Source organism: Vanellus vanellus (genome assembly GCF_965231255.1).
Source record: "Vanellus vanellus genome assembly, chromosome: 1".
NCBI lineage: Eukaryota > Metazoa > Chordata > Aves > Charadriiformes > Charadriidae > Vanellus > Vanellus vanellus.
In genome coordinates, this window is record NC_138905.1 from 190073842 (window position 1) to 190101355 (window position 27514).

At 44.3% G+C, this 27514-nt stretch overlaps 1 protein-coding gene across 1 annotated transcript; it reads left to right on the forward strand.

Moving 5' to 3' along the window:
• Positions 1-9961: 9961 nt before the first annotated feature.
• Positions 9962-10936, forward strand: CBY2 (chibby family member 2; the record flags this gene model as incomplete). Its single annotated transcript, XM_082491245.1, has 1 exon — positions 9962-10936. One exon carries the CDS (start codon positions 9962-9964, stop codon positions 10934-10936), a length of 975 nt encoding a protein of 324 aa, XP_082347371.1.
• Positions 10937-27514: the final 16578 nt, after the last annotated feature.

The window sequence follows — 27514 nt, forward strand, 5'->3', positions numbered from 1 at the left end:
CAATATTGCTTGAGGACACTGAAGAAGAGCTGTTGTAAAAGGGCCCCTGAAGGGGAGTCAAAGACACGTGCAAGCTCGTAGCACATAGCTGATATGTAGCTGCATGGTCACGGAGCCATACACTTGGCCCAGAAGTAGAGTCACCTCCAATACTCTTCCCATCAGTTGTGGTAACCATCTGACTGCAGTTTACATTTAGCAATGCAGGACACGGTTACAGCTGTGTTTGAGGAGTGTCCCTCCCCCATCCCATCCCATCCCATCCCATCCCATCCCATCCCATCCCATCCCATCCCACCCCATCCCATCCATGCTTCACCCCACCTTCTCAGACTTTGCTCACTGAATCATTGACATGACAGTAATGTGAACATCTTCAGGGAATTTGTCCCTACACCTAGCTGAGATCTGTGCTTTGCCTGACATCTGTGCTTTTTGTCCTTCTGGATGGTTAAGAGTGAAATTGCTACACCAAGTAAGGAACAACAATAGTAATAAAAAGTAGTGTAATATTTTTTAAAGCCCAATAACTCCATACTTGCTCCTGCTGAGATACACCTTACTATGAAGCTTATGCCACTGATGGGACTGTTCATTTGAGTGAGGCAAAGCAGCAGGGACATGATAATTAATAATGCTTAGCAGGAAACAAGTTATTGTGCTTGGGGCGAGAAGGGGGAGAACTGTTCTCTATTATTTCTTGAAGAGTTAATTGGTAGTAGGCAAAGATTTGCTGCATTGAGCCAGCAGGTGCTGCTTTATGACTACATTAATGTTAATGATATCCTCTGGACACATATGAATACAGTTTAACCTATTTCTTTCTCATGGCATTTCTCTGAGTGGATGTGTGTTTTGGTTCCAGTTATTTCTCGAGTGCCACCACAGAGCACTTGGACAGACAGTGACCCCAAATTTGCACAGATGTTTGCGGGTAGTTTTATAAGACCAGGTAACTTTTGTAACCTCCAATCACCCCAGGACAGACTTTGCAGATTAAAAGTTGAGGGAAATGGGTAAAAGGGGCTGCTTCTCTGGCATAAAATCATTCCTAGGGGTTGCATAACATTTCTAAAATTGCCCGTTTAACTGTTCCTAGAAGTGCTTAACAATAGTACCTGGGATCTAACTGTTTATTCTTTTATGAACTGAAACCTCTCTTCTTCTGGCATACTGTTAAAAAAGTAGTCTGGCAGCAATTTAAACCCTGAGATGAACAGGTGTTAAAGTTGTGTTCCTCTAAGCAAAGAGTGCCGTGGCCCATCAAAGCACAATACACGCTAGAAAAGTTAAACCAGTGGCTCTACAGAGCTCGAAAGGGTCTCATTTCAGCACCACTCCACATATGAAGTTTTTTATGAGCCTATATTCCTTTTTTTTCCCCCCCATGCTTTTTGCATATCTGGTTTGGCAAACCTACTCTCTCCAGCTTCAGAGAGAGTATGCTTATATGCATATGCTTCAGAGACCCTTCAAGCTACTTATATTTTTCACAAGATGCTTGCTTTAAACAAGTCCATCAGCTCCAGTCAAAATCTGGGTGGAACTGTAGCAGACAAAAACGTTGTGGAAGGACAGTCCTTGGAGCTGGGTGTGGAGCTCTTCATAAAACTCAGGTGACAAAGCTACTATTAGAGAAATCCAACAGGTAGAGGGAGCTTTCTGAAAGCCAAAGCTGATTTTTTAGTAAGATTACCAGATGGGTCCTGTGACCTCTTAGAACTCTGCCCCCGCAGATCCAGTGATAACAAAAGAGGAGAACACAGAGAGAGTTGTACACAGCCCATGTATGTTTGCCCATTAGAGCATGGATGCAACTCCAAGTAAGCTATTTCATAATTTCTTGAAGGATGAAAGATGAGTAATGAGGAAGGGAGGGAAGAGTCTGTATAAAATTGTAGGAGAAAGAGTGGGACCCTGCATACTCATTCTTTTTGGAAATGGCATCTCTAGGACACGACGCTGTTCCATGAGCTATAGGAAGAGGAAAAAGAAACCAGGACCTGCAGAGGCTGGAGAAGACAGAGAAGAGGTACAGAGTAGCTAACGGAGCTGGGCTCATGAGCTACTAGGAAATCCTACCCATCCAACAGATCCAAACGTAGTGTTTTGGGATCTCCAGGTTCCTTGGTAGTCAGCACATACCGGTGAAACCCATTAACAGGACAACTACCTCCTTGTATCATATGTGTCTCCCTATAGGACAGCTTTGCATATAAAATGATAACTGGTTATTGTTGCTATTGCAAATACATCCAGTTTAATTCAAACTGGGGACATGTTACCAGTCCTGCTAGTGACACGTGTAGAGATCAATGTTGTTGTACACAATCAATTTTTTTCAGTTCATCTCTTTAAAAATGCCGGAAAATGCACACGCACAAACACATGTCAATTGAACATAAAGGGTGTAAAGTCCAACAGTCAAGAGACAGGAAATACCTGAGCTTGCCAGTATTTCTAAATGAGACACGTCTTCCTTCCCTGGTGGGCTTCCACCGTGCTCTGCCGCTTAATCATCTGGGTTAGCAACTGAATGGGTTTTTGATGTTGCTTTCATGATTCTTCATGTAGCATTGTTTATAGTATAGCATCTAGTAAATCCTAATGGGATACTAATTTTTTAAGATCTGAAATTCCTCTTCTTTACAGTTTTTAAAACAAAATGAAATGGTTAGATTTCAGCTAAACAGATCCTTATTAAAGCAGAAGCTAGTTTGATAATGACTTAAATTGGTGCTACGTGGCCATCACATGTTATTTTATAAGCATTCAATTATAATTAAGAAGTGGCTAATAGACAATTAATATACAGGATTACACACTAGCTAATTAAATGATTTTAATTTTTTTTTGTTAGATTAAAATGTACAGGACCCCATAAATCACTATTAGAGATTGTTTAATAAGCCTGAACCCTGAATTTTTTCCCTGTCAATCAGGAATGGAGCTGCTGACTTTTCCTCTCACCCAGTGAAACTTGTCATGTGGAAGAACCACTGTGTTCAAAATGAGCTGAAACGCCCTCGACTCACAAACCTCGCAACTGTTTGTAGGACATCACAGCTCAAGTCTATGTTTTTGTGGTCTCCTCCTTTCATTGAGACTATCAGCTCCTGCCCTTGCACATGAAACGGGATGTTCCTCAGTGTTCGGTCCATCCCCATGACTTTTGCAGTTTCTTGCTTGATGCCCATCAGGGACAGGAATTTTGCACGTGGCTTTTTGTAACCCCTGGGAAGAGGATGCTTATTTTTAACACGTCTTTCAGTTCTGCCAAGCTGACCCCATTTAGGCATCCCAGGCCACGCAGCAGTCCTTGGTTGGGCAGCACCTTCCCTTGCAGGGTGCATGTGCGAGTCAAGCTGAGCTGGAGTGCTCTGCTAGGGTGTGAGGCTCCACTTTAACCACCTAATTGAGGAGGTTAACCACTGCAGAATCCTCTGCAGTCAGAGCAGGGAGAGACACCTACATCTTTAGGAGATGGCACACCACGTCTGTCAACACTGCGGGCTGGGAAGGATTCACCTCCAAACTGTAGACACCTACTTTCAGATGTCTACATGTGCCTACAGGACAGTGAAGTGTTTAAGCTCTTCTGCAGTCATCAGAGGCCTAATCAGTGCAGTCATGAGCTGGAGCACCACTTGACTGATGAGCCACCAAGGACTCAAGTCTGGTTTGGGGTTGATGGGTATCAGGGATGAGGGCCAGCAGGTTTGGCACAGCCTGGTAGCAGGCCTACCTCTCAGAGTGGCTCCTGGAGTCCACGTGGGATACCCCATGGTCGCACATGGCACATTCAGGTAACTGTACCCATCCGATTTGTCCCAGTGTAGGGGAAGACCAAAGACCTCCTTTGGATGCAATGTCAGCTCTGCACCTGCATCACGCTTGGTGAGTGTGTCTCTGCCCTCTCAACAAAAACAAGTGCACCGGTGATTATTACTGCTAGTACTTACTCGACAATAAACAACTAATGGGCTTTTTTGGCAACACAGACTGTGCTGTAAGGTTTGGTCAGACAGAAGTAGGAGAGTGATACAGTAATTGGGCTGTGGGTATTTTGTTGGCGAGGCTCACAAGCAGTACATCACAGAGACACAGCAAAAAAAAAATAACGTCGAGAGGCAATGGCTTAGAGTTGGCTAAGAGACTGCACATGGTTTTGATATGCTTTTTAAAATATTCATAGCTGAAGTAGAATGAAAGCAAGGTGGGAACGGCATCTAAGATGGAAGAACACAAAGCCTGACATCTCTGTAAGGAGTCAGTTACTAGCAAAAGGTAAATGTTTTGCTTCAGCTTGTAAACAATGCGTGTATTACAATCGTGGGCATAAATAAGAGTGGCGCGTAGGGCTTCTATACTGTAGTGCTCTTCCTGTTCTAAGCACTTTACAGGTAAGAACTAATTTCTCTCGACAGCTTGCATAAGAAAGTCAGTATCCCAAACTCACTGAGAACCTGAGGAAGTGGGGGAATGGGAACAGATGACTTGCCCAATGTCTAAAATGAAATTAGGACCAGAGGCAAGGCATAAAAGTAAATATTTCCACCTCTCGTTTCAGCTCTCAGCTGACCCAACAATCCTGGCCGGTGTTGATATGAGTATGCAGAGTCTGGCGTTTTGCACAGCATTGCGCGCGTGAGGGTTACAGCGAGGCACACTGGCAGCAGCACTGTCATGCTGTCACCGAAAGGGCAATTAGTCCGAATAGATGGTGGCGTAGGTGTGTCCCTCAAGCCCTTTATCTGTCTGAAAAAAAAAAAACAACCTGCTCTGGAGGTTTTAATTACTGATTTTCACCAAATGACCAAGTGCGCTCATCTCTTCCTGGGCAGAATACTGTGCTGAGAAATCACCACCTCTCCTTCCAGACACTTCACTGCCTCAAAAACTGAGAAAACATAATTTTTACTCCCTATCCAGTTATTCAGGTCAAGGAGATGATTCGAGATCACTCAAATAAGCAAGAATCTTTTTAGTGACTCAGTGGGATTTGCATCCAGGCTTAACACACTGGAGAGCAGAGGATGAGCGCGCAGTGAGACCTGCCTGTTGTTTCAGAAGCACAAATGTAATTGGGATGGTAGAAAGTGGCAGTGGACACCGTTGTTTTTATCAAATAAAGATTCAGGAGTATAATACACTTAGAAAAAGAGAAAAGGATGTTCCAAGTTCAAAGAAACATTATGCTTTTACTAAAAAAAAACAGATTATTCTGATTGCAGGTACTTTAACATGTCAAGCAAAGGAAGGAAAGGGTTCAGATTTACTCTAGGTACATGCCACTGTTCCTAATGGGAAGGAGGATGGGATGGGGTCTCCAGGGTCCTTCCTGCAAGATCTTCATGGCAGCAGTTCAGCCCTCGCTCTCCCCTCTGTTTCCAACCCATCACTGAATGGTGACCTTTTGCAGCCCAGCGTGGAGCTGAGTTTCCAAACTGGGGAATATTGAATATGTGTGTGGGATCATCCACTCTCTCCCTCTGGATCCTTTCCAGAACAAGATAATCACTGAGAAGAAGGACAGCAAGGTCAACTGAGCAGCCTGGTGTAAGGTGTGCAGGTGGGATGTGGGACATGGCTTTGGTTCCAATTAATATTTAATTCTTTGTATAGCGAAATAGCTTCACCTGGAGAAATCGAGTAGCTTGAAGCTATAGACAAAGCACTCAGCTGGGAAGTTAGTTCAAACCCTTCTTACAGAGGAGGGTTGTCTCTTGGCAGAGAGGGGAACACACTCAGCGTTATTTCTGCCTTTGTAACCCTGTGAATGACATCTCAGTCCTTTTGAGGGTCCAGCTCAGAAATGTGTGTAGCTGCTGTAAAAAATCTGCAGTGAGCCGTTGCAGCATTTCCAATTCGGATGTACGTCTCCGTGTATGTGTATACACATGTGATGATACTCGCTAAATTTGATCCAAATATATTAGTACTTGAAGTCATAATTTTCAGCAAATAAATGACTTGCCAAAACAACTTTATCCAGCTTTAAGGAAAATATTGCATAAGAAAAGGCAAAGGTACACTGCTAAGTTAGTTCTCAGTGGCTCTGGATTAAGCAGGCTTTGTCTCCCGATCAGTCCTATGCTGCACTTGTCTCTATTAACACACTTTCCAGCTTTTAGACCTCAAAATGTTCATCAGAGGTCTGTTTCAGTGGTCCACAACCTCAGTTCTTCAGAGGTTCAGATCAGCCATTTAAGTTACCTCTCCTGAAAACTGCTGCACCTGGGCGGCACCCTTAAATTCCCAGCTGATGGAAGGCCAAGCACAAGCACTCAATGATAAAATCTTTTTCTTTCTCTTTTGAGGACATTTTCCTGCTTTCCTTTGCAGGATCCTGGAGCTGGAATAGAGGAGAACAGTCCCTGGGGAGTTGCCATAGTAACCTGTGATGTTTTTTTTTGTTGCCTGAGATTAAATATAAGTGAGGGAGAAATTACAGAGAAGACTTTTACACCTGAGTTTATCATCTATGCATAACACCAAAGCTGAACTGTACCTCCAACTTCCTAAAGCAGTAACAGTCACCTTGAGGCTGATGTCAAGTTGGTAATTTTCACTGGAAAAGAAATTAACTGCTGTATTTATTATTCAACAACCCTGATTAGAAAAAAAAAAATTCTACATCTGAAAGATGTAGCAAATAAGAGAATGAGATCATTAGAAATGTAAAGACATGGAAGTGGGAATAGCTGCTACAAATAATATCTAAACTTGCAACGCATGAACGCCCTGCGTATTCTATTTTCTTCTTAATAGGGTTCAGTGGTAGTCTGCTCTTAACCTTATAGCCAGGGGAAAACTCCAAACCCGCACTGTCCTTGGAAAATCATTTCAAGGTCTCATAGTGCATACAAGGAAGTGATTTTTGAATGTAGTGATATCAGTTCAGCAACAAATATAATTCAAAGATTTGGAATAAAAACAAAATTTGTTTTAAGAGGGTGTGATGGAGAAAGAATCCACTCAAACTGTTCTCACTTATGAGCATCAAAGGCAGATTGGGAAGTCTGGGTTCAGGAGAGGGCATGAGAGCTGAGCTACCAGGAAAGTAATTTCCATGAAAAATAACCCAAAACCACAACGCTGGGAAAAATCAGAGACAGTCCTTGGAGGCCAGCGGGGAAGGAGCGCAGAAGTGGGATGTACAAGGAGGGTGTGCAGGAGCTCCCAGCCCCGGTGGGGGGAGCAGGGTACTGGTTCTGCAGCAAGGTTCCTTCCAGCGCTCGCATCACAGTAGGTCCCCTCTGTCCCCTGCTGCCACCTACGCCGCCCTGGACACCCCAGCAGCAGCAGGACCTCAGGCTGAGCTGCTCGGCAGGGGTGCAGGGAGAAGGAAGACCACCAGCCCCGGCGAGCAGGTGAGCACATGCCAGGGTGTAATTTAGCGCTGCCGAATTACCCAGCCCGGCTCGATTTCGTATGGCTTCCCCCCAGCTGGTTGCCCTGCCCACCCACCCCACCTGCCCCACATGCCCCACATCTCCCGGGATTATTCAGTTCAGAGATGAGGGGAAATGATATGGGAGGTGGGAGAAGTGGAAGTGCCTCCCTGAAGCCTGGGTCGATGTCTGCCCTGCAGTGCAAAAGAGCTGACAGAGATGCTGTCAAATTTAATTGTCCCCAAGATAATGTCCTTCAATGCCGTATATATTATACGTTTCTGTTTTTTCCTGAAAATGTGCCACATAAACACTTTAAATATAAGTGACTTTAACAACTCTAGCTGCCTGCCCATGATACGCAGTGGTAGGTGGGTCTGGGCTTATGATGCTGCACATTTTCTGCTTCTCATCTGGATATTTAGGGGTCATTTCTCCCTGTGGTTGGTTTACCTCTCCATCCCGGGGCTGACGGTGGAAACTCTGGGATTGGGGCACCCCAAGGGAATGGGATGGGTCAGAAAGGCTGTGAGGGAGAGGGTGAAAGGGAGGGAGCGATATACAGCTCTGAATATGGCATAAGTGGAAACAAAAAACTCCAAACCTGGGAGCTGTGGGGGAAATCCTTTTTAGCAGAGGAATGATATTATGAAGACACAAATCTGATGTGAGATAAACCAGATGGTGATGCAGAAGATAACCCAGAAAGTCCGGAGACCCTGTTGCAGTAAAATCAAGTGTTATTGCAAACAGACCTATATTGCAATTGCCCTCTAATGCATTAAGGGATTTGGGATTTTGAATGTGACTGATAATTCGCTGAGCTTTTGGACAAACTTGGGAAGGAGGCAAAGGAAGCATCTATGGATGTTGGCTGTCAGATGTAACCTGGAGGAGCCCAGCCCAGAGATGTGTTGTTGTGTGGTGGAGACGGCAGGGAAAGTGAGAACAGCAAATTTTGGAAAGGAGAAGGTGAAAACAGGACAGGGGGTGCACAATGCGACGGCAGAGCTGGAAGGTATGAGGAGCTTGAGACAAGGGGGGAAAATTCATGAAGATAAATCTCTTGTGTCCAATGGAAAGGCAGAACTGGGTTTCACAAGGGACAGGAGGACAACTGAGGGACCTCGGGGGGGAAAGGGGTGGACCTGGGTGAAATCTGATGGCCAACTTTTTTTTTTTTTTAAACTAGAATAAAGGCTTGTGCTGTTAGAAACACTGTGCAGAAACCCTAAGAATTCCAACAGTTTGGTTATAAAAATAGCTCAGCCTCAGTTCAAATGACTTAATCTCGAAAATCACACAAATTTAATTTTGGTAAAAACTGCAAAAACTAAGATTTCCTTTGGCATGAACCACACTTTTTTGGTGTTGTTTTTTTTTTTTTTTTATTTTCCTTTTGTTCATGTAAAAATACCGAAATCCTTCATTTGCCCAGGTTAACTTATGACTGGAAGGTGATTTAAGCAGTGACATTTTGGGCAGAGGGAAGGAAGGAAGGAAGGGTGTTGAGCAGATAAGTCTGAGGCTTCTGTGACTGAAATGAGAAGCATTGGAGGTACAGCCTAGCAGTATGGATTTTAAAGAGATGAGCTTTCTGGTGATGTGAAAAAGAGGCAGACAGACTGTAGGAAAGAGATGAGCAATCACTATTGCAAGCCTAGAAAGCAAGAAAAATAATAGAGCTATCAAAAGATAAAAAGAAACGAGTGACTGGGGATAAATGAGAACGAAAGGTGGAGAATTACCTATGGGTTGTGACAATTTTTGGACCATGGCGATGGGAACTTGTCAGAAAAACGTGCAAAGAGCAGCAGAGCTCTCAGGGCCCTGATGTTCCGGGGCTGAGGTTTTTTATTATTTATGGATTTTTAATTATTTGTGCATATTGTATTGTTCGCTGCTCTTCCTGTTCACAGTTCTTTGGATTTTAAGATTAAAAAGCACAACTGCCACCACATTTTTTGTGGTGGCCTGTTAACACAGGCAACTGGGCATCAACAAGAAAAAGCTGCTCTTGAGGACAGTTTTTCAGTGTCAACCTTTAAAGATGTTTTCTTTTGAAAAGTTGGTTTCAGCCTCATAACAATTTTTGATTCATTTGTGTGTCACTCCGTTGGGAATGGGATATTCTGAGGTGCAAGATACTCTCGCATCTTATCCCCTTATATGCCTGTAAAAATGAGGTAGAGAGGTAGAAGGAGAGTCCAGATTTTATATCAAAGCTTGTGGTGCTGCCATAGAGCTGCTTTATCTACCAATGCCAATTTTCTCAACTTCTGTAAACTCTGTTTCTGGTGTATTCCTTACCTTCCAGAGCCAAAGGAGCAACATAGTCGACCGTGGGAACTGACTTATTTGCTTGTTCCTGTCATCCAGTGGACTTTAATTCTGACTTTGAATTTTGGCGGTAACTCTGTGCATTTGTGTTCCCTGTTCTTTCAGTTCTGATCAAGCTTCTCCATCCCTGCTGTGTCACCTCCTCCTGGCCAGTGGACAGTGGCCTCTTGCTGAAATCCTGGAAGAAGTCTTTTCCACCATCTTACTCAATTCACTAAAGAAAGGCCATGTCTGCTTTTGATCTGACGAACCAGGGCATGCAGTGTACAGAGCCTGAGATAGAATATATCGCCCCACGGATGAAACTGAGGGATGACATGTTTGTCTTTGTTGACGGTAAGTGGGTGAATGAGATCTACTGCCAGTCACCCGTCGCTTCCCACCGGAATCTCTTTAGCAAGAAGGCCCAGAACGAGTGGAGCATCTGGGAGGAGAACAGAGCACTCTGGGAGGAAAACCAAGTCCTCCGGATTGAGAACAGGATGCTCTGGGAAGAAAATAAATCTCTGCAATGTCTCCAGCCACAGAACAGAGCCGTCCAGCTTATTTACACTGATGCCATTCAGCAAAGCCTCCACAAGGAAAATAATCCATTCCCATTCTTCCGAGAGAGGAACCTAGGCTTTCAGGTCAGTCCAGGCAACAAAGCTCTCCAGGCAGTCCAGGAAAAGAATAGAGTCTTACAGAATTTCCAGCAGGAGAGTAAAACAGTACCCATTGTCTGGAAAGACCAACAAACCATCACGGTCCATGAAGAGAGCAAAGATGCCAGCTCAGACCTTCAGCAGGATACTGACACCATCACAGCTGTGGAAGAAGGTAACTCTGGCCCAGCTCCCCAGCAGGAACATGAAGCTAAAGAGAAAAACACCACTCCAACCCAGAATAACATCAAGTCTACCCCAAGCATGCAGGGTGAGTATGAAATCCTCTGGCCTCTCCAGGACTTATACCAACTCCTCCATATCTTCCTGAAAGAGAATCATCTCCTTGAGGAGGAACAGGGCTGTCGCATTCTCTACAACGTGAGCAGATCCTTCCAAGAAGAATACAATGAATTGAAGCTGCAGCTGAATGCTGTGAAAAACACTGTGTCAGACATTAGGGCTCAAATGGAAATATTGGAAAAGGAGCTCACTGCCATCACTTCCCCAATGTATGAAGAAGCAGGACAGAAGCTGGCAGCAGATCATCAGCTTTGAAAGATGTGAAACTTGGTGCTAAGAACTGCTGGTTCAATTTCCTGGGAAGCCTCTCTCCTTGTTTCAGGGAACCTAATAAAATCCCAGTAGAACCTGAAGACATCTGGGGAACGTTGTGTTATTATGAAACTTTCTTACATTACCTAGATGTATTTCACCTTCTGATTATACAGTGTGAGGGACTGTCATGAATTTGCTTGGTGTCAGGAAAACATGTTTTTCAGCATTTTTTTCCTCAAAGTTTCCGATAATAAGGACTATATTTTCAAAAGGTAATTCATTCTTTTCACAGTTTGAGGTACCTTATGTTGGCCATACTTTTCAGAGGCATGGGCACTTCCTGAAAATGAGGATCCCAACTGTGAGCTGAATTTGGATCCCTGGTCATCCCTTTCTTTCTTATGGCTGGCCAAATTCAATGGCTGAACTGTGTCTTCTGCCATGCACCATCCTTCCCTCTCTCATATAGGGTATGCAGTGGATCATGGAAAATATAGCCTCCCAGGTGAGACAGGCCTATGAAAGACAATGGGGCACAGAAAAACACACTATATACGACGTATATATGCATTCTTGCTGTTTCCATTTCCCAGTCCCACATTTCCACTTAAATTGTTGTCTTTTTCCCTTGTTTAAAGCCTTTCCTCAGAAGAGAATTCATTTCTTGCCTCAGGGTCTAACAGAACCATAAAGCAAACATCGCCCACCAGAAGAGCACATCCCCTTCCGCCTTGGTTATTTGTAAATTACCTTCATCATTTTGTACCTTAATTAGGCCTAATTCTTCTCAAATTGCCTTGTTTTGGTACACTTGAATAATCCTACTGATTTCAAGTGAGATTATTATTTGCTGATAAATGACACTTTTAGGATGCAGTGTGTATAGGAAAGCCTGCTAAGTGTCTTATTTATAGCTCACTGCGGGAAGAAAATTCCTGTAGACTTTGGTGGTCTTTTTGGACCAGCTCTTCTTTGTGGCCAGGAATTAGGGGTGTCTTTGTCTGCAAGCAATCACGTGTGGTTATGGAGCTAACAGCTCTCAAGCCTGGAGGAGCATTGGTATTTCTAGTGGTATCACAGGGCGAGGGAAAGGGCACTGCGCTACCCTTGTGCAGCAGAAGACCCTGGGCAGCTTTGTGAGTCTGAGCTGCCTTTCTGAAGTCTTCCATTGGACTTGGAGACTTGAAAGCAGGACCACACATACCACAATAACTTACTGTCACGTGCTGAGGACTGGGCTGGGGTAAGCATGCATAAACAAGAGCCTCTCTGCACACCATGCCTGGGCATCAGCTATAAACATAGGTCTTATCACTCTGAGACAGTGAACAATTTCTGCACAATATGCTGCTAATTTCAGTAGTTAGAAGAGGCCCAGCTAAGAAACAAAGTTACTGAACAAAATTGGTCCTGTTTTACCTCAAATCGGGACACGGAGAGACCCTCTCCAGGGGTGCAGGTCTTTCCCTGCTGGCTGCAGTGAGTCTGGTGTGGCCAAGGTCAGGTGGGAAGAGTCCTGGCCTGAGCCATGGTCACATCCCTTAATGCATTTGCCCAGGCAACACCCTGAAGGACACTGAAGGAAAAGGAGGTGGGGGAGCCATAAGTGACTTGGCAGAGGTCACCTGTCTTGCTTTCCTTGTAGGCAAAAAGCAAAAGTTTGTTTCCTGAACCCAGTGTCAGCTTCCCAGATGGATCCCAGCAGCTCACAGCCATTCGCCCAGCCTCAGAGTTAGGGGTGTAGCCACTGAGCAGGTTTTCAGCGTTGCATCTGAGGGTTCTGTCCTGTGCTCCTTGAAGCCCGTGGTAAAACTCCAGCTGAGCTGAGCACCAGCAGAACGGAGGATCGTAGTTAGTTCACATGAATAGCACAACCAAATCTCACCAAACTTATTGTAAATATATACATTTTAGCTTTTCAACCTTTCTATGCCTCTGGGTTAATATTTTTTTTTTGTTGTTATTTTGGGTGCAAAAGGTAAAATCGCAGAACTTTCAGATTTTCAGAAAAATATAACTGACATAAATGTTTTCTAAATGCAAATTGAACACCTTCCTTTTGATCATGGGCTATGCCAAAGCTCTAACATACATCTTTGATCTTATGGCAGTGTCTGGAGAAATTATAGGATTCTAATATGGAATAATAGATTCTCATCAAGACTTCTAGCTTTAGGAAATTGTTTAATCTCCATTCTCAGTGTCTGTTTCTTTGATGCAGCTGTGACTGAAGGGTCCCAAGTGCTGGGAAAAACAGCTCACCAGCTCAGAACAAAGCTGATTATGTAAATTGTGCATTAAGATTCAGCTTTGATTTAATTTTATTCTGTAAATAAATATCCCATTAACATCCATCTGTTAAAAGTCAGGTAAAACATTTTCAATACCTCTATTGCTATGGCAGATGTGACTGTACCATAAATAGTGACAGGTCGGTGGCATGAGGACATCAAAGTATAAATTGCGAAGCACATTTTAAGAAGCAAGGAAGGTGATAACATTTAATTATAACAAAAGGAACCTTGTCTGATTGTTTGAGACAGACAGGGCTTCCATTTGTGTTGTACTGTTTGCGTTACGCAAAATGCGTTCCCTGATCACTGTCTCTGAGATCACTAATAATTATAGCACATTAATTCACTTAAAATACAAAAACAATTTAGCTGATGAAGGTCATTACTGAACGATGTCCAAGCCTTTTGCTTAATATCTTTTTATTTCAACAGCTTACTTGTGAGCAGTCATCTTCCCTTGGTCTAGCTGGTACTCTGCCGCCAACGATTTAAAAGATTATATTGATAAGGAGCTGAACGATGAACCCTGTGAGGTTTTCTAAATTACTCTTTGAAGAGTAGGAAAAGGTTCAAGTGCTCTTAACCCACAGCTTTTTTTAAACTGTTTTAAATAATCAGAGATTTCATGGGCACCGCAAAAGAACACTTGACAAAGAAGAAAGTAGGAGATTGGAGCAGATTTCACTTATACTGGAAGTATAAAACTGTGTGTCTCTGTCAGCTGGAGAGCAGAAACAGGTTCCTTATATATTCTTTAACATCCTGAAGGAGGAATTGTAACAGCACTTATTTAATTCCATAAAGAGAATAGAAAAGTTATTTTCTATGGGACACACTGTAGGGAACAGTTCGAGGTAGTGCATTGCTGTACGCCTGCAAGATGGAACAAGCAAGGAGAAGTTACAATTCTTCAAGGTACTATCAGACTTGAATGCAAACTGGTGCTCTGCTGTTCCACCTAAGCTCCTTGTTTATAGGAAATCTGCACCATATGTGCAAACCTTTGCTGCTTGGTGGAAGCTAGCCTTAGGCATAAGATTGCATGCCTGTAAATACCTAATTGTTGGTACAACAAAATACCATATGCCGTGCTAAAGCTTAACAGTCTAATTCCCAGTAAAACCAGTGTGCATTAATGCTGCATTGAAACTTTTTTACCAGAGCAAACACAAGCAGAGTCTGGCATCAAGTTTCCAGAATGGTTTACTGCTCAATTTAAATGTGTTTGCAAATCTGAGACAGCGCAGTGGTTCTCCAGGTATTCGGTATCACAAGCTATGTCCTCATTCCTGCACAATTTTCCAAAGAGAGTGTGAGGTCGTGAGGACTGCAGATAAAACTGAAGAATACGGCTGATATTACAGGCTCTCCCCATGCATCGGTATGCAGCAAGTCTCTTTTGACTCTACCTTTTCTCAGCTGTCTTTGGCTTTCATCTTCAACTGGATTTTCCAGTGGTATGGGTGCTGGGCAAGGAATTATAGGGCCATGCAGCTTTGATCACCTCCCACAACCCCAGCTGCCACAGGTGCAGCCAGGTTAGAAAAGGGAGGTTATCCCACCCCACCAGGCCAGAGCCAGAGCTCTGACTGGGCAAGAGTGACCTCTGAGGAGGACATGGTAGGAAGGGGCATGAGCTTTGCCGTGTTCAGCATTGCTGTCCTGCTTGTTGCTGGGAGAAGCTATGAAGGCCAGTGTGGATGCCTCCTTGAATATCCACCTGTCCTTCCCCTTATCCCCCACGTGAATTGGTTCTTCTGCTACCACACCTATAAGCACATCTTGGACAGAAGCATCTTGGACAGAAACTCAACATGAGCCAGCAATGTGTGACCGCAGCCCAGAAGGCCAACCATATCCTGGGCTGCATCAAAAGAAGTGTGGCCAGCAGGTCAAAGGAGGTCATTCTGCCCCTCTACTCCACTCTCATGAGACCCCGCCTGGAGTACTGCATCCAGCTCTGGAGTCCTCAACATAAGAAGGACATGGACCTGCTGGAGCGCATCCAAAGGAGAGCCACGAGGATGATCTGAGGGCTGGAGCACCTCTCCTATGAGGAGAGGCTGAAAGAGTTGGGGTTGTTCAGCCTGGAGAAGAGAAGGCTCTGGGGAGATCTTATTGTGGCCTTCCAGTCCCTAAAGGGGGCCTACAGGAGAGCTGGGGAAGGACTTTTTACTAGGGCATGTAGCGATAGAACGAGGGGGAATGGCTTCAAACTGGAAGAGGGCAGGTTCAGATTAAACATTGGGAAGAAATTTTTCACTTTGAGGGAGGTAAGGCACTGGAACAGGTTGCCCAGAGAAGTTGTGGAGGCCCCATCCCTGGAGGTGTTTAAGGCCAGGCTGGATGTGGCCTTGGGCAACCTGGTCTAGTGGGAGGTGTCCCTCCCTATGGCAGGGGGGTTGGAACTCGATGATCTTCAAGGTTCTTTCCAACCCAAACCATTCTATGATTCTACGATCTTCTTCATCACATGTCCTCTAATACTGCCAGGCTGCAAAGATACCAGCAGTCTGGGGAAGCCAGACTGTAATAGGGGAAGGTGTGTTGAATGTCGTTGCTGCAAGCAAAGCTTTGTTTAGTTGCAGTCTGGGAGACCCTGAGGGGTTTCTTAGCTCTAATACCATGTGTGAAATACAACACACAAATGCAAACTTCCTCAGGAAGGTCGGACATCTCATTTGTGACATTATTCAGGCTGATGTACTCCGCTAAGATGGCAGGGGGAAAGCAACAAGTGACCGTGCTAGAGAACATCTTCAGAGCTGCAGCATTAGATTGACCAAGACTGCCCAAGAAAGTACTGTTTTCTGGCACAGACACCAGCTATTCTACAACTGGAACACTTAGAATCCTCCTGGGAATAAACACAGATAGAGCATGGATGCACATAGTCCATGGAGTTGTTCTTCTTCGGGTAAATATACAGCCACAAACAAAGCATGTGTTGCACGATCTGTACTCTTTTACAACGTATAATCAAGTTTTCATCTGGTCTCGTATTTACAAGATTCAGATGCAAAACTTAAATTAGTCTTCAAAAAATATTTGTGTTTCTCTCCTTTTGACAGCCCATGCCACAGATTTGCTCTGCCCATCTGCCCATGATGTGACACCATGGTTGTCCATTTCCTCACCATATTCCTAATCTTCTTGCCCACTCTTTTCTCTTAAACCCCAAGAACCTTACTCGGGACAAGTTACTCTAAGTCATATAACATCAATACTTTTCTGAGGGATGAGGTTCCTGGGAACCCTTGGATGTGTGACTGCTTTTGCTGGTATTTAAAACTGATCTTGGATTTCAAGCCCAAAATTGGTTTCAGGAAATTATTTGAACGCAGGACTGATCAGGGTTATTTCTGTTCCATTTATTTACTTCTGGCAGGGAAGAAAGAACTTGCCATAGCTGATGGGTTTTCCATCTTGCAGCAGGCAGAGAGCAATAGGACTCCTGGGGCTGGGTGGGTTTGGTGAATGCCCCCTTCACCCCATGCTCGCAAAGGGACATTTCCGTGTTGCCTATCCAGACTGAAAATCTTTTTTAAAAAAGGATTTTTAGAAGACACATGTTATTCTAATCAGATGCCTCTGTGATCTTTGCAGCAGAGAGGCCAGGGATTGTTGGCAAGCTTTATTGAGTATGACTTAAATGCATTAGATTAGAAAGCACTCAATTTAGCTGGTTGTTTTTCCTGATTTGCTTGGCTACTCCAACCATCTCCCCCTCCCACTCCTTTATTGTGAAGGAGATGCCGTGAGGCTGGCACGCAGAAAACTCTACATGTCAGCATATTCAGGGTCCTAAAGGCAAGATGCATCTATGATTGCACAGCACAATGATGAACAGAATTCCAGGGCTTCCTAATTAACCTATCTAATTTATCTTCCCACCATATGGTAAATCAGAAGTTAAATACAAGAGAGGAGTAATTCAAGGCCTCATTTTCAGAAGGTCAGCCTTGCAATTTGGACGGACTCTTTCCACCTGGGATCGAAAAGCAAGCTCAGACAAAAACGATACCACCTATTTGCTGGTGTAAAGGGGAGTGGGGAGCGATGCCAGTACACAGGGAAGAGTTTTGCAAGTGCAAACACGGAGGTGCAATTTTTACAGGTGAAAAATGTCATCAGGTAAAAGGGAGGGCTAGGCCTTGCCCAGTTTGAAATTTTTCCTTTTAATAATTTAGCTTTGAGATTTCTACCACTGCAACTTGGAGCAGGTGCAGTCACCGGGCTCCTGCTCCCACATGGTGGGACTTGATGTAGCTGTAGTTCAGAAGTGCATACTGGTAGAGGGCTGTGCAACACCAGGTAAGACCTGCCTTCTACTTTTAAACATCTTTCTTAGGTCTCAGCAGGACAAACTTGCTCAGACGTGGAGCTGTACTAATTTCTCTGAATAGATGTTTAGGAGACCCAGGTATGGCTGAAGTCCCTCGTGGTTGTCTGTACCCAGATGAGTTCTCCATTAAAAGGGAGATGCCACGTTAGAAAAGTTGGTGTAGTAAGATCCCATATGGATTGCAAGGAGTCTTTCCCCCCGAAGGCAAAGGGCATATTAGTTCTGGCCCTGCAGAAGCAGTTTGCAGGGTGTGTGAGGGAGGGGGGATTTAAAAGATGAAGGACCTGATGACAAGCTGCTTTCCCAGGGCTTACACCCTCCTGAGGTGTCAACCGTCAGTCCTCAATCCTTTACCTCATCCACTCCCTCCTTTGAGACCGCTGAGCCTCCCACCATAACAGCATCCAGTTAACAGCTCTATGCTGCTCTGCTTCTCTTCTGGAGGGCAGCACACAGTTTTCAAGAGAGAAAGGAGGCAAAGGAAGGGAGAAAGGCACCGGGCTGGGAGCAAGCCCCCATCCCCAGGGCTTGCTCCCAGCCCTGTGACTGTGACAGAGGGACAGGCAGCACGCCCTTGCTCTGGGAGAGATGGGGTGGAGGCAGAGACCAAAAGGCAGCTACTTGGTAATTTTTTTTTACAGTGGTTTAATAAAAGATGTCCCCAGTCACAGAGTCTCCAGGAAAGGGATTTAAACACGTGCAAAACGGTCTGAAGACCTGCCTGTCTTAGCTTAGAGCTTGACATGCCTCAGAAGTGAGCTAGGCTGCTTCACAACTGCTTTTTGGTCTTTGGAAAATGACTTAACTGCCTGCTGTGCCCAGCCTTGGAGAAACGAGTCCTGGGACTTGGGCTGCAGCACCACTGCAGCCTCGCCCAGAGCACAAGCATCACCCCGAGACGTCCATGTTTTCTGGAAGATTATTCATCTACAGTTACGGCTTTCCTTTCTGCCCGGCCTACAGCTCTCCTGCTATTAAGCTCACCAGTATGCACACCCAGTATATATGCCAGGAAATAGTGTGGTGGGAGATGTCCTTGCCACTTGTGGAGATCAGAGCCTTCTTGCTTCCTTAGTGCTGTGACTTTGTCATCCCACATCTGTGTTGCAACAGGCTGAGGTGTCACTAACACAGGCAGCGACAGTGGAAACAAGGCACTCATGCAAACATACATATCAGAGGTAAAATGAAGGTGAAGAGGCACAATTCATGCCTGGTTAATTCTTTTTCTGGATCACCTCTTTCTAATATAGTTCCAAGTTATTCCATATATTCATATATATACATATAAAATGTATAAGCCATATATACACACATATATGCGCACAAATGCACATACACACAGACACACACACGTATATAGGGAATTCATTATAATTCATTTCCAGATCCTCTAAAGGTGTCTAGGAATGAACATGTAATGACCTCTCACAAGACAGGTTTCGTGAATGTTTAAAGGATAGCAATACACTCAAGTATGCAGCAATAAGACAGATGATGGACAGGCTTGAAACCACAGTCCCAATAATACTTACACGGCACTTTGAAGCTTCAGAGTGTGCTGAAAACACAAATAAATCTCATGAGCTGAACCGCTTGTAGCACTACCTGACTCTTTCAAATGGATTATGAAGGAAGAAGTGCCACCATTATCAGCAACCGGCTTCAGTTTTTCACTGAAGAAAGAAATCAATGGCTTGAGCTCAAAGCTGAAAACTTGAGGTTTTCAAGTTTTAAGGAAAAATTAGGCTTAAGCTTGAGGAAGGCTGTGGGGACCCATAGTGGCTGCTGTGAAGGTCTCCAGCATGGGCGTGGGAGGTGTCTTCTCACCACCAGGGGACCACCAACAGCACCCCATGAGTGCTTATTTCCTTGGCTATAAAGGAAGCCACAGTAACGGGCTTAGTTGTAAACATCTACATTTTGAAATATGAAGCTGGGTGAGAGATCTCTGATACTGTAAAGAAAAGCTGATGATGGCAAAAAAATTGAAGAGGTTTCACACTACTGTTTGTTGCCCTTCGCTATAGGAGGAGACAGCTTCAGAACAGACACATTTTTCCATCCTGAAAATGTTTACAAACCATTCTACTAACAACTTACTGAGTATGTTTAAGTACTCTTCAGCTGGTGAAATAAAAGAAAAAAGAAAAAAAAAGAAAAAAGAAAAAAAAAGAAAAAGAAGAAAAAGGAAAAAGAAGAAAAAAGAAAAATAAAAAAAATAAAAAAGAAAAATAGAAAAATAAAAAGAAGAAAAATAGAAAAAAGAAAAAGAAAAAGGAAAAATAAACAAGAAAAAGAAAAAAGAAAAAAGAAAAGTGACTAAACTATTTTTGCGATGTCTGTGACAATGACTAAACCAAAATCCTGTAGGACTACATTTCACTAAAATAAAACTTGCAGGAGAGGTAGGGAGAAAATGGTCATGAGTCTGACACACATTGCGTGATCCCTTTTGCCTCCGTGTGCACTGGCCGGCGACAGCTCTGCACAACCCCACCATTTCCGTATGCTTCTGGGACTGATGCTACTGCTGACGCTGGAAAGTGTTTCTGTGATCCATGTTTGCAGTGTTATTTCCTAATATGCAATTTGCTTTCAGGTAGAAACCGTTGGAGGAATTAAGTTGCGAGCAACCAAGCTTGAAGCAATACTGCAAATGGCGCTAAAGGTTCCTTGCAATATGGTACACTTTTCAGAGCAATATACTCTGGTTTAAAGGGCAGGTGACAAACAATCTCTCTGCTGAAGTTTTTCCCTTCTGCTTTAGTAGCTCAGATAACTTATAATGTCTCTTGCACTCCTTTCCCCTCAGAGTAGAACTTTAATTTTAAATTTCACAGTGTGCTGGAATGAAAACAAACAAAAGCAAATGACAGAATAAATCTACCAGGGAAAAGAAAACAGTGGAGAGTCACTCCAGTGGCTTCTGAATGTTAGAGGTGTCCACTCGATTTCATGGGTATTACAGTTTCGAAGTGGTCAGAGCTACCTCGCTGTATTACAGTCGCTGTAGTTCAGGCGTGAAGGTTTGGCTTCCAGTTTTCACTTCAACCTTTTTAAATCCAGAATGAAGAAAAAGCTATATAAAAAAAGAGAAGCTCATGTAATAGCATATTTCCTGGACTTTGGCCTGCCAAGGCACACACCCCGCGTTGATGGCTCACACGCCATTCGTCTGAGTGAGCAATAACAGTGAGGACAGAGCCCTGAACGTTTCATGAACAAATCATTTGGATCTGACAGGGTTTACATTTGCTTTTGCAGCAAAGCGTGACCAGTACTAAAAAAGAGGGCACCATAAGCAGCAACCCTCCTGGATACGCTCATGTCTTGTTTTCCCACTGATCACATCAGAAAGCAATTGGATGTCCTCCTCAAATGCATGCCATAGCTAAGTAAGGGCTTTTGAGCTCAGTGTGAGAATATTGAGGTGGCCCTTAATTCTGTCAAGGAGCTTAGACTATACTATTATATATATACAATTAGTTACTTGAGGAACAGGAAGTTATTGGAAGTGGTCAACATGGATTTACCATGTTACCATTTACCTGGTCTCACCCGCAACTGGAATACTGTGTCCAGTTTTGGGCTCCCCAGTTCAAGAGGGACAGGGAACTGCTGGAGTGAGTCCAGCGAAGGGCAACTAAGATGATCAAGGGATTGGAGCATCTCCCTTATGAGGAAAGCATACATGTATCTAAAGGGTGGGTTGAAGGAGGATGGAGCCAGGCTCTTTTCAATGGTTCCCAGTGACAGGATGAGGGGCAATGGGCACAAGTTAGAACACAGGAAGTTCCATTCAAATACACGGAAAAACTTCTTTATGGTGAGGGTGACAGAGCACTGGAACAGGCTGCCCAGGGAGGTTGTGGAGTCCCCTTCTCTGGAGATTTTCAAGACCCACCTGGATGCAGTCCTGAGTAATGTGCTCTAGGCAATCCTGCTTTAGCAGGGGAGTTGGACTCGATGATCTCTAGAGGTCCCCTCCAACTCTGAAACTCCGTGATTCCGTGATTCCTTCCTGGCCCCAAAAGTTAGGAATTTTGTACCAGCAGTGTCTGGCACCAGGAGTTTTAAGCCAGGAGAAAATCCTCCTCACAGGGGATTTCTCTCCTGGTTTACTACCATGATCCAGCCCTTTAAGTGGGACCAGAGACAATTTGCTCTATAAAGACAATTTGCTCTATCTTCACTGATGGAAAACTGTGATGGTATCCCCATTTCAGCATGCCACAGAGGTGGGTGAGAGGTCCCGTCACTTCCCAACAAAGATGAAACCTCTGCAAGGTATGCACAAGTATATATCTGTGTGCAGTAATAAGATCCCATGTATTATTTGGTTTCTACTGAGCGCCTAATTAGGTGCCTGTGCTCCTGGAGGACGAGGTGCACTACCTAGCTCAAGACCCTCAGCTCTAGCTCCAAAGGAGGAGGGTAGGTGACTCCAAGGATAAACTGAGAGAGCCAAGAAGTGATATGATGAGTCGCTAGCAGTCAGTGACCAAAGCACGTCTGAGAGCCTTCCCCACACTTCAGCAGAAAGGAGGTGGTCAGGCTCAAGCTTCTCATCTGGGCAGACAGTAAAACCCCGAACGATGTTTCTTTTCCAGGACAGTCACAGCTGTGGCCTGTAATGCATTGTTCACTGTCTTCACGTGCACACCTTGCAAGTGCATCCCACCAAAGACAAAGCCATTCAGGCTAGTCAAATCAAGGAAATAATCATTACTTGTAAAATTACTGCAAGCTGATTTTCTCATTAAAATTTCATTAATGTCTTTTTTCTTCCCTGACTGTGCTAAATCCTGTACTTTTAAACGCATCTTGTTCTATTATATTTCCATTAACACCAGCCACCATATTGATAGCTTGAAAACACAAGATGGTACATTTATGCTGCTAATGAGCATCGCCTTCCTCTTCGCAAAACATGCCATGCAAAATAAATATTGCAGCTAATGTTTTGCATTCCTCCCATGAATGTGTTTTAAAGACATCAGCAGGGTTTCCAGTTGATCTCAAAGGTCTCATCCGTGTTTGGTTTGGAAACAAAAACGACACCGAGTTTTTATTGTCTCCATCCAAGCACAGTCAGAGCCAAGCTGACAAAAAAAGTGTCACATTAATGCAGGCTGCTACTTTGTCATCTTCTCCGGGCTCTGAGAAAGGTCATTTCACAGGCAAGGGTCCACCCTGGTGCCCCTCAGTTGGGCTTGTTGAGCCCTCCGGTGCCATCGGTTTCTGCAGTAGGTCCCTTGGTCCGTGATGGCTGCACCTCTCCAGGAGGGTTTCTCTGCTCTACCTTGTCCTCCAAAACGGGCCTTTTCCTGCTAAAAACCAACTCATCCCGTACGGGGAGCACAGTGGCTTGACACATCGAGGGAGGGATATTCATCAAGGACATGCCTCACTGTGACAAGGAACCATTGGCACCAGTGGAGACTGGAAAAAGCCCCTCTGCACTCTTTGGTCTGCAACGAAGCTTTGCACGCCTGCCTCTGCTCTGGCTGGGGTGTCAGCCAGGACACAATGCACCGGGGGCTTACTGGAGTGAAGGATGGCAGGAGGATGCCAGAGGAGGAGCGTTTCACCAGGTACCAACGTTAAGCATCTTCTGAACGCTTATCCCACTGTGTTACAGGGCTGCCTCTCTCCCCATCCCTGGAGGACACCAGCCACCACAGGCCCCGGCTGCAGGGTGTGGGGTCCTTAGTTTGAAACACATAAACGTACCCTTCTGATGTGCTGCTGAGAAAGCAGCCCTCACTGCATGTCCCGCTGACATTAATGGCAGCTTTTAGGGACTTGAAGATTTGGCTGGGCTGCTGAGCCTCAGAGAGATCAGGATTACCCCTGGTGCACGCAGACCATGCAGGAATTAGTCCCGTTAAAATAATTGCTCCTAATGGCCAGAGGACCGTGCGAGACCCGAGGAGGCAGAGGGGCTGTGCTGGCCCGGCATGCTGGGGCTCTCCCCGGCAGCACCCCCGCTCGCCGCGGAGTCACACAGGTGTAAATGGGACCAGAAGTTGATGGATTGCTTCAGCGTCTTTCAAAACACCATATAACCCCCAAAGGGCTGGAGAAGACCCCCGCTTTGGCTCAGCTTCCCTGGCCATGTGGGTAGGCTCAGAGTGCTAAAAAAGTAATCAGAGAGGGCAGAGGCAGCCCGCTCCAGTTACCGTGCAAGCAGCAGTGTTTACTTTCTTCTACTTTCCTAATTAGGGGGAGAGAAAAAGCAATATCCATGGATGCCGTCTCCTGTGAGGAGATTGAATTTTAAAACATAACTTAAGGAAAAGATAGAGTTATCTTTTTTTTCGGGACCCAGGCTAATCTCCCCTTCCCACAGGGGGGGATTAGGGTTAGGGTTGTAGGATTTGCAGTTTTAATCAGAGGAGCCTCGACCACTTTCATTGTCTGCTCTAGATTACTCTGGCGTCTCTGTATCCTCCCATCCCTCTGAATAATGAGGAGCCGCAGACTGAATCCTATCTTACTGATACTGCTGGACTTTTATGGCTTTATGGAAATTGGCAGTAACTCAGGCCACTGCCTCTCTTTTTAGGGAAAAATGAAGGTTTCATTGGCATTGAGCTCTTGCGCTGCTCCCTTCAATGACCCAAACGATCTGGAGAACTTAATGAACTTTTCTCCACTGGTGGTGTGAACAGCAGGTCTGGTCCTGCCTGATGTGTGCGATGGTGGATAGGTGGCCCAGAGCAACAGGGAGAGGAGAGGAGAGGAGAGGAGAGGAGAGGAGAGGAGAGGAGAGGAGAGGAGAGGAGAGGAGAGGAGAGGAGAGGAGAGGAGAGGAGAGGAGAGGAGAGGAGAGGAGAGGAGAGGAGAGGAGAGGAGAGGAGAGGAGAGGAGAGGAGAGGAGAGGAGAGGAGAGGGTCTCTTAGCAGTGGAGTCTGTCTCTCTGATCTCACCATGTGTTTAAGCTCACAACCTCAGGAAGCCTAAAGGTTTAAGGGGAAAAAATAGCATTCTTCAGGACTGGATGATTCAAGAAATTGATGAATAATTATAGAGGGTTTGTTTTGGTTTGTTTTGCTTTTTTTTTGTTGTGGTTTGTTCTTTCTTTTTTTTGTTGTTGTTTGTTTTGTTTTGTTGTTTTTTTTTTTTTACCTACAAGAGTAATGTTAGTAGAGGCCAATGTATTTTTCCAAACCACTGTTTACACACAATGGAAATGAAATCCCTTTCCCCTTATTGAAGTAGAAACAATCACACCTGGCTTTCTTTCTGGCTTGGAAATCCCATTCTGGTGAATTCTGTGACCAAAAAAATCTTGTATCTGTCCTTGCACAGCCAACCTGCCACTGCTCCACCAACTTATGCTGTCAGTGCCCTCACGGGGCAAATCTAAGGGATCAGCTCTTGCTTATGCAATAAGCAAACCCCATGACCCACATTAACCAGCAGTGACCAGACTTTGAGATTAAGATGACTTTCTTGGTTGAGGAGCTGACACAGTGTCCACCTACCCAACAACAGAAAGGATCTCTAATTTTTATTTCAGCTGGGACGTCTGGGAAGAAAATGTGTTTAACTGAGTTGCAAGGGGATTTTTTTTTTTTTAATTAAAAAATGTATTCTTTTTGCTAGCTTCTATTTTTTTTTTCCTGAAGAAGATATTTTGTGGTCATATATTGATTTTGACTGTGTTTTCCCATTCTGCTTTAGTGAAGTTTGAGGTGGACTGTCTGGTTATATCCTTGAGGGAGGGAAACAACGGGGGAGAAATACAGAAAAACCTGAAAGCCCTGACCATTTCAGTCTCCCAAAGATCATTTTCGTTCTGTTTTGGCATAATCCCCTGCTGTGAAAACCATCAGAAGCTATGGGATTTCTTCTAATGGGAAAATTAAAGCAGATTTCAGAACTTCAAAAATTCTGGTGACAAAAAAGTGAATTGCCACCCTCCAGCCGTCCCTTGTGCTTTGCATGGCCAGGTGTTCAACCTGACCTACAGCTGGTCTTGAGTCATAGCTCGCCTGCTGGCTACCACTTATCCCCCTCATCCTCACATGTCTGTCCCAAAGATGACAATAAGCAGCCCCAGAAGAGGGTTGAAGAGAGGAGGTAGGGGATCCCTCTGTGTGGGAAGCAGAGTGAATGTGTGGGAAAAAACCTGCTGGCTTGGAGCTCTTGGAAGCAGGACACATGCAGATGTGCAGCAGGACCCAGCAGCTGAGGATACTCCTGGGTCCAGTTATCTAGATGTAGGCATGGTGAAAAAACACCCACTCGTTCACCTTGATCTGGGTGTGAGGGCACTTGGTGTCCCCCATAAGGACCTCCTACTTGCTAGGGAAAATAGCCCTGAATGATTTCTCAGGAGCAGCAGTGATCCAGAAACGGGGAAAGCACAGGCACAGAAGGTTTTCTAAGTAAAAAAAATTAATTACTCCCTCAGCATTGGTGCATTTATATGGATTGCACACAGATGTGCTTATGTTTGGGGTTGGATACTCTCAGTCTAGGGATACCAGAATGTCCATCCATTGGTGCATGGGGGCTGTACTGTATTCCCTGAAGTGTCCTGATACAGCTGAAAAGGGCCCTAAGAAGCCGGCATTGTGTTTCCTGGGAAAAAAACCCAAATTTGCACAAGACTGTCTTGCAGCTGTGCAAATCGTTTTATATTAATCTCAGTCATGTCAGTGATCATGTCGGGGTGATACCTGGCCTTTTTCCAATTTCTCCTGTATTGCTTGATGTAGGACTGATCAGCTTTCAGTCAAAGCTGATACTTTTATAAATAAATCTGGAAGCAAATTGAGTTTACATTCAGCCTCTTTGTCTATAATGCAGTTTTCATTGATGCAACAAGTTTGCAGAATGAATTTCTTTCGAGAGTCTTTATTATATTTGTTAACAAGAGCAAGGCTAATCCACTGGAGCATTTCTACCATAGTATTTTAAATACAGAGACATTTTAATCTCTCAGTTGCTCTCATTAAACTTAGTGGCTTAAAAAACATGACTCCTTGTGGACAGTTGCAGGCACAAAGAATCTATCATTTGTTCAAAAATACTCATATCCTTCCTGAATCCACCCCTGTTTTGCCTGTAGCTCTGGGAAAAACACTTTTTTTTTTTTTTTTTCAGATGTCTGCAGCCTCCTGTCACTTCCAGAAAATAGGATTTCTCACCTACAGATGGTGAAGAGAGAGGAGGATAGCCGTGAACATTAGGTTGAAATTACTTGTCAAGTTTGATCAATTCATAGAAAGACAAAAATCCCTTTTGAAAAGGCACAGTTGATTTTTGAAGATTAGTAGTGGTGTCCTCGCAGCTCCATTGTTTGGGTAAATTATACGAGGGTGCAGTTTATTACCTAAATGAAAGATACATTTGCATGTAGATGGCACATAAATTATTTCATTCTGCGCCGGACGGTGCAATAAACAACCCCTCTCCTGTACACATGCACACAAAAATGCACACATGTATTCACCTACCCGGGACTTATGACACAGGGGGTGGCTCTGTTCTTTGTGTTTTCTTTTTCCTTTTATTGCCTTGTAAGTATTATTATTTGACAAAGCACTAGGGAAGGAGTACATGAATCTATTAAAGATAACAAAGCTCCTTTGTGACCCGAAACTCAGGAAAGCAGACAAATAAATCTTTCATAATGTGGAATAGCTGGTCCCTCGCTCTTCAAGCAAAGAAGGAGCAGTCAATCTCAAAATGAACACTAATCTGAATCCTCCTGTTCTTGTGGTGACTTCTTGTTGCAGCAGTTTCTTCTTACAATTTAGTCATGTCATGATGCATTAATTACCATCTGTGTGGCTCTGTTTAATGGGAGCACTAAGAGACAATACCTGTTTTGTTCCCTCCTGGAATAGGGGTTTATAAGAGACAAATGTGCATGGGCCTGAAAACAGCTCCTGATCTGCTTTGTGCTTTATGGTCCACCGA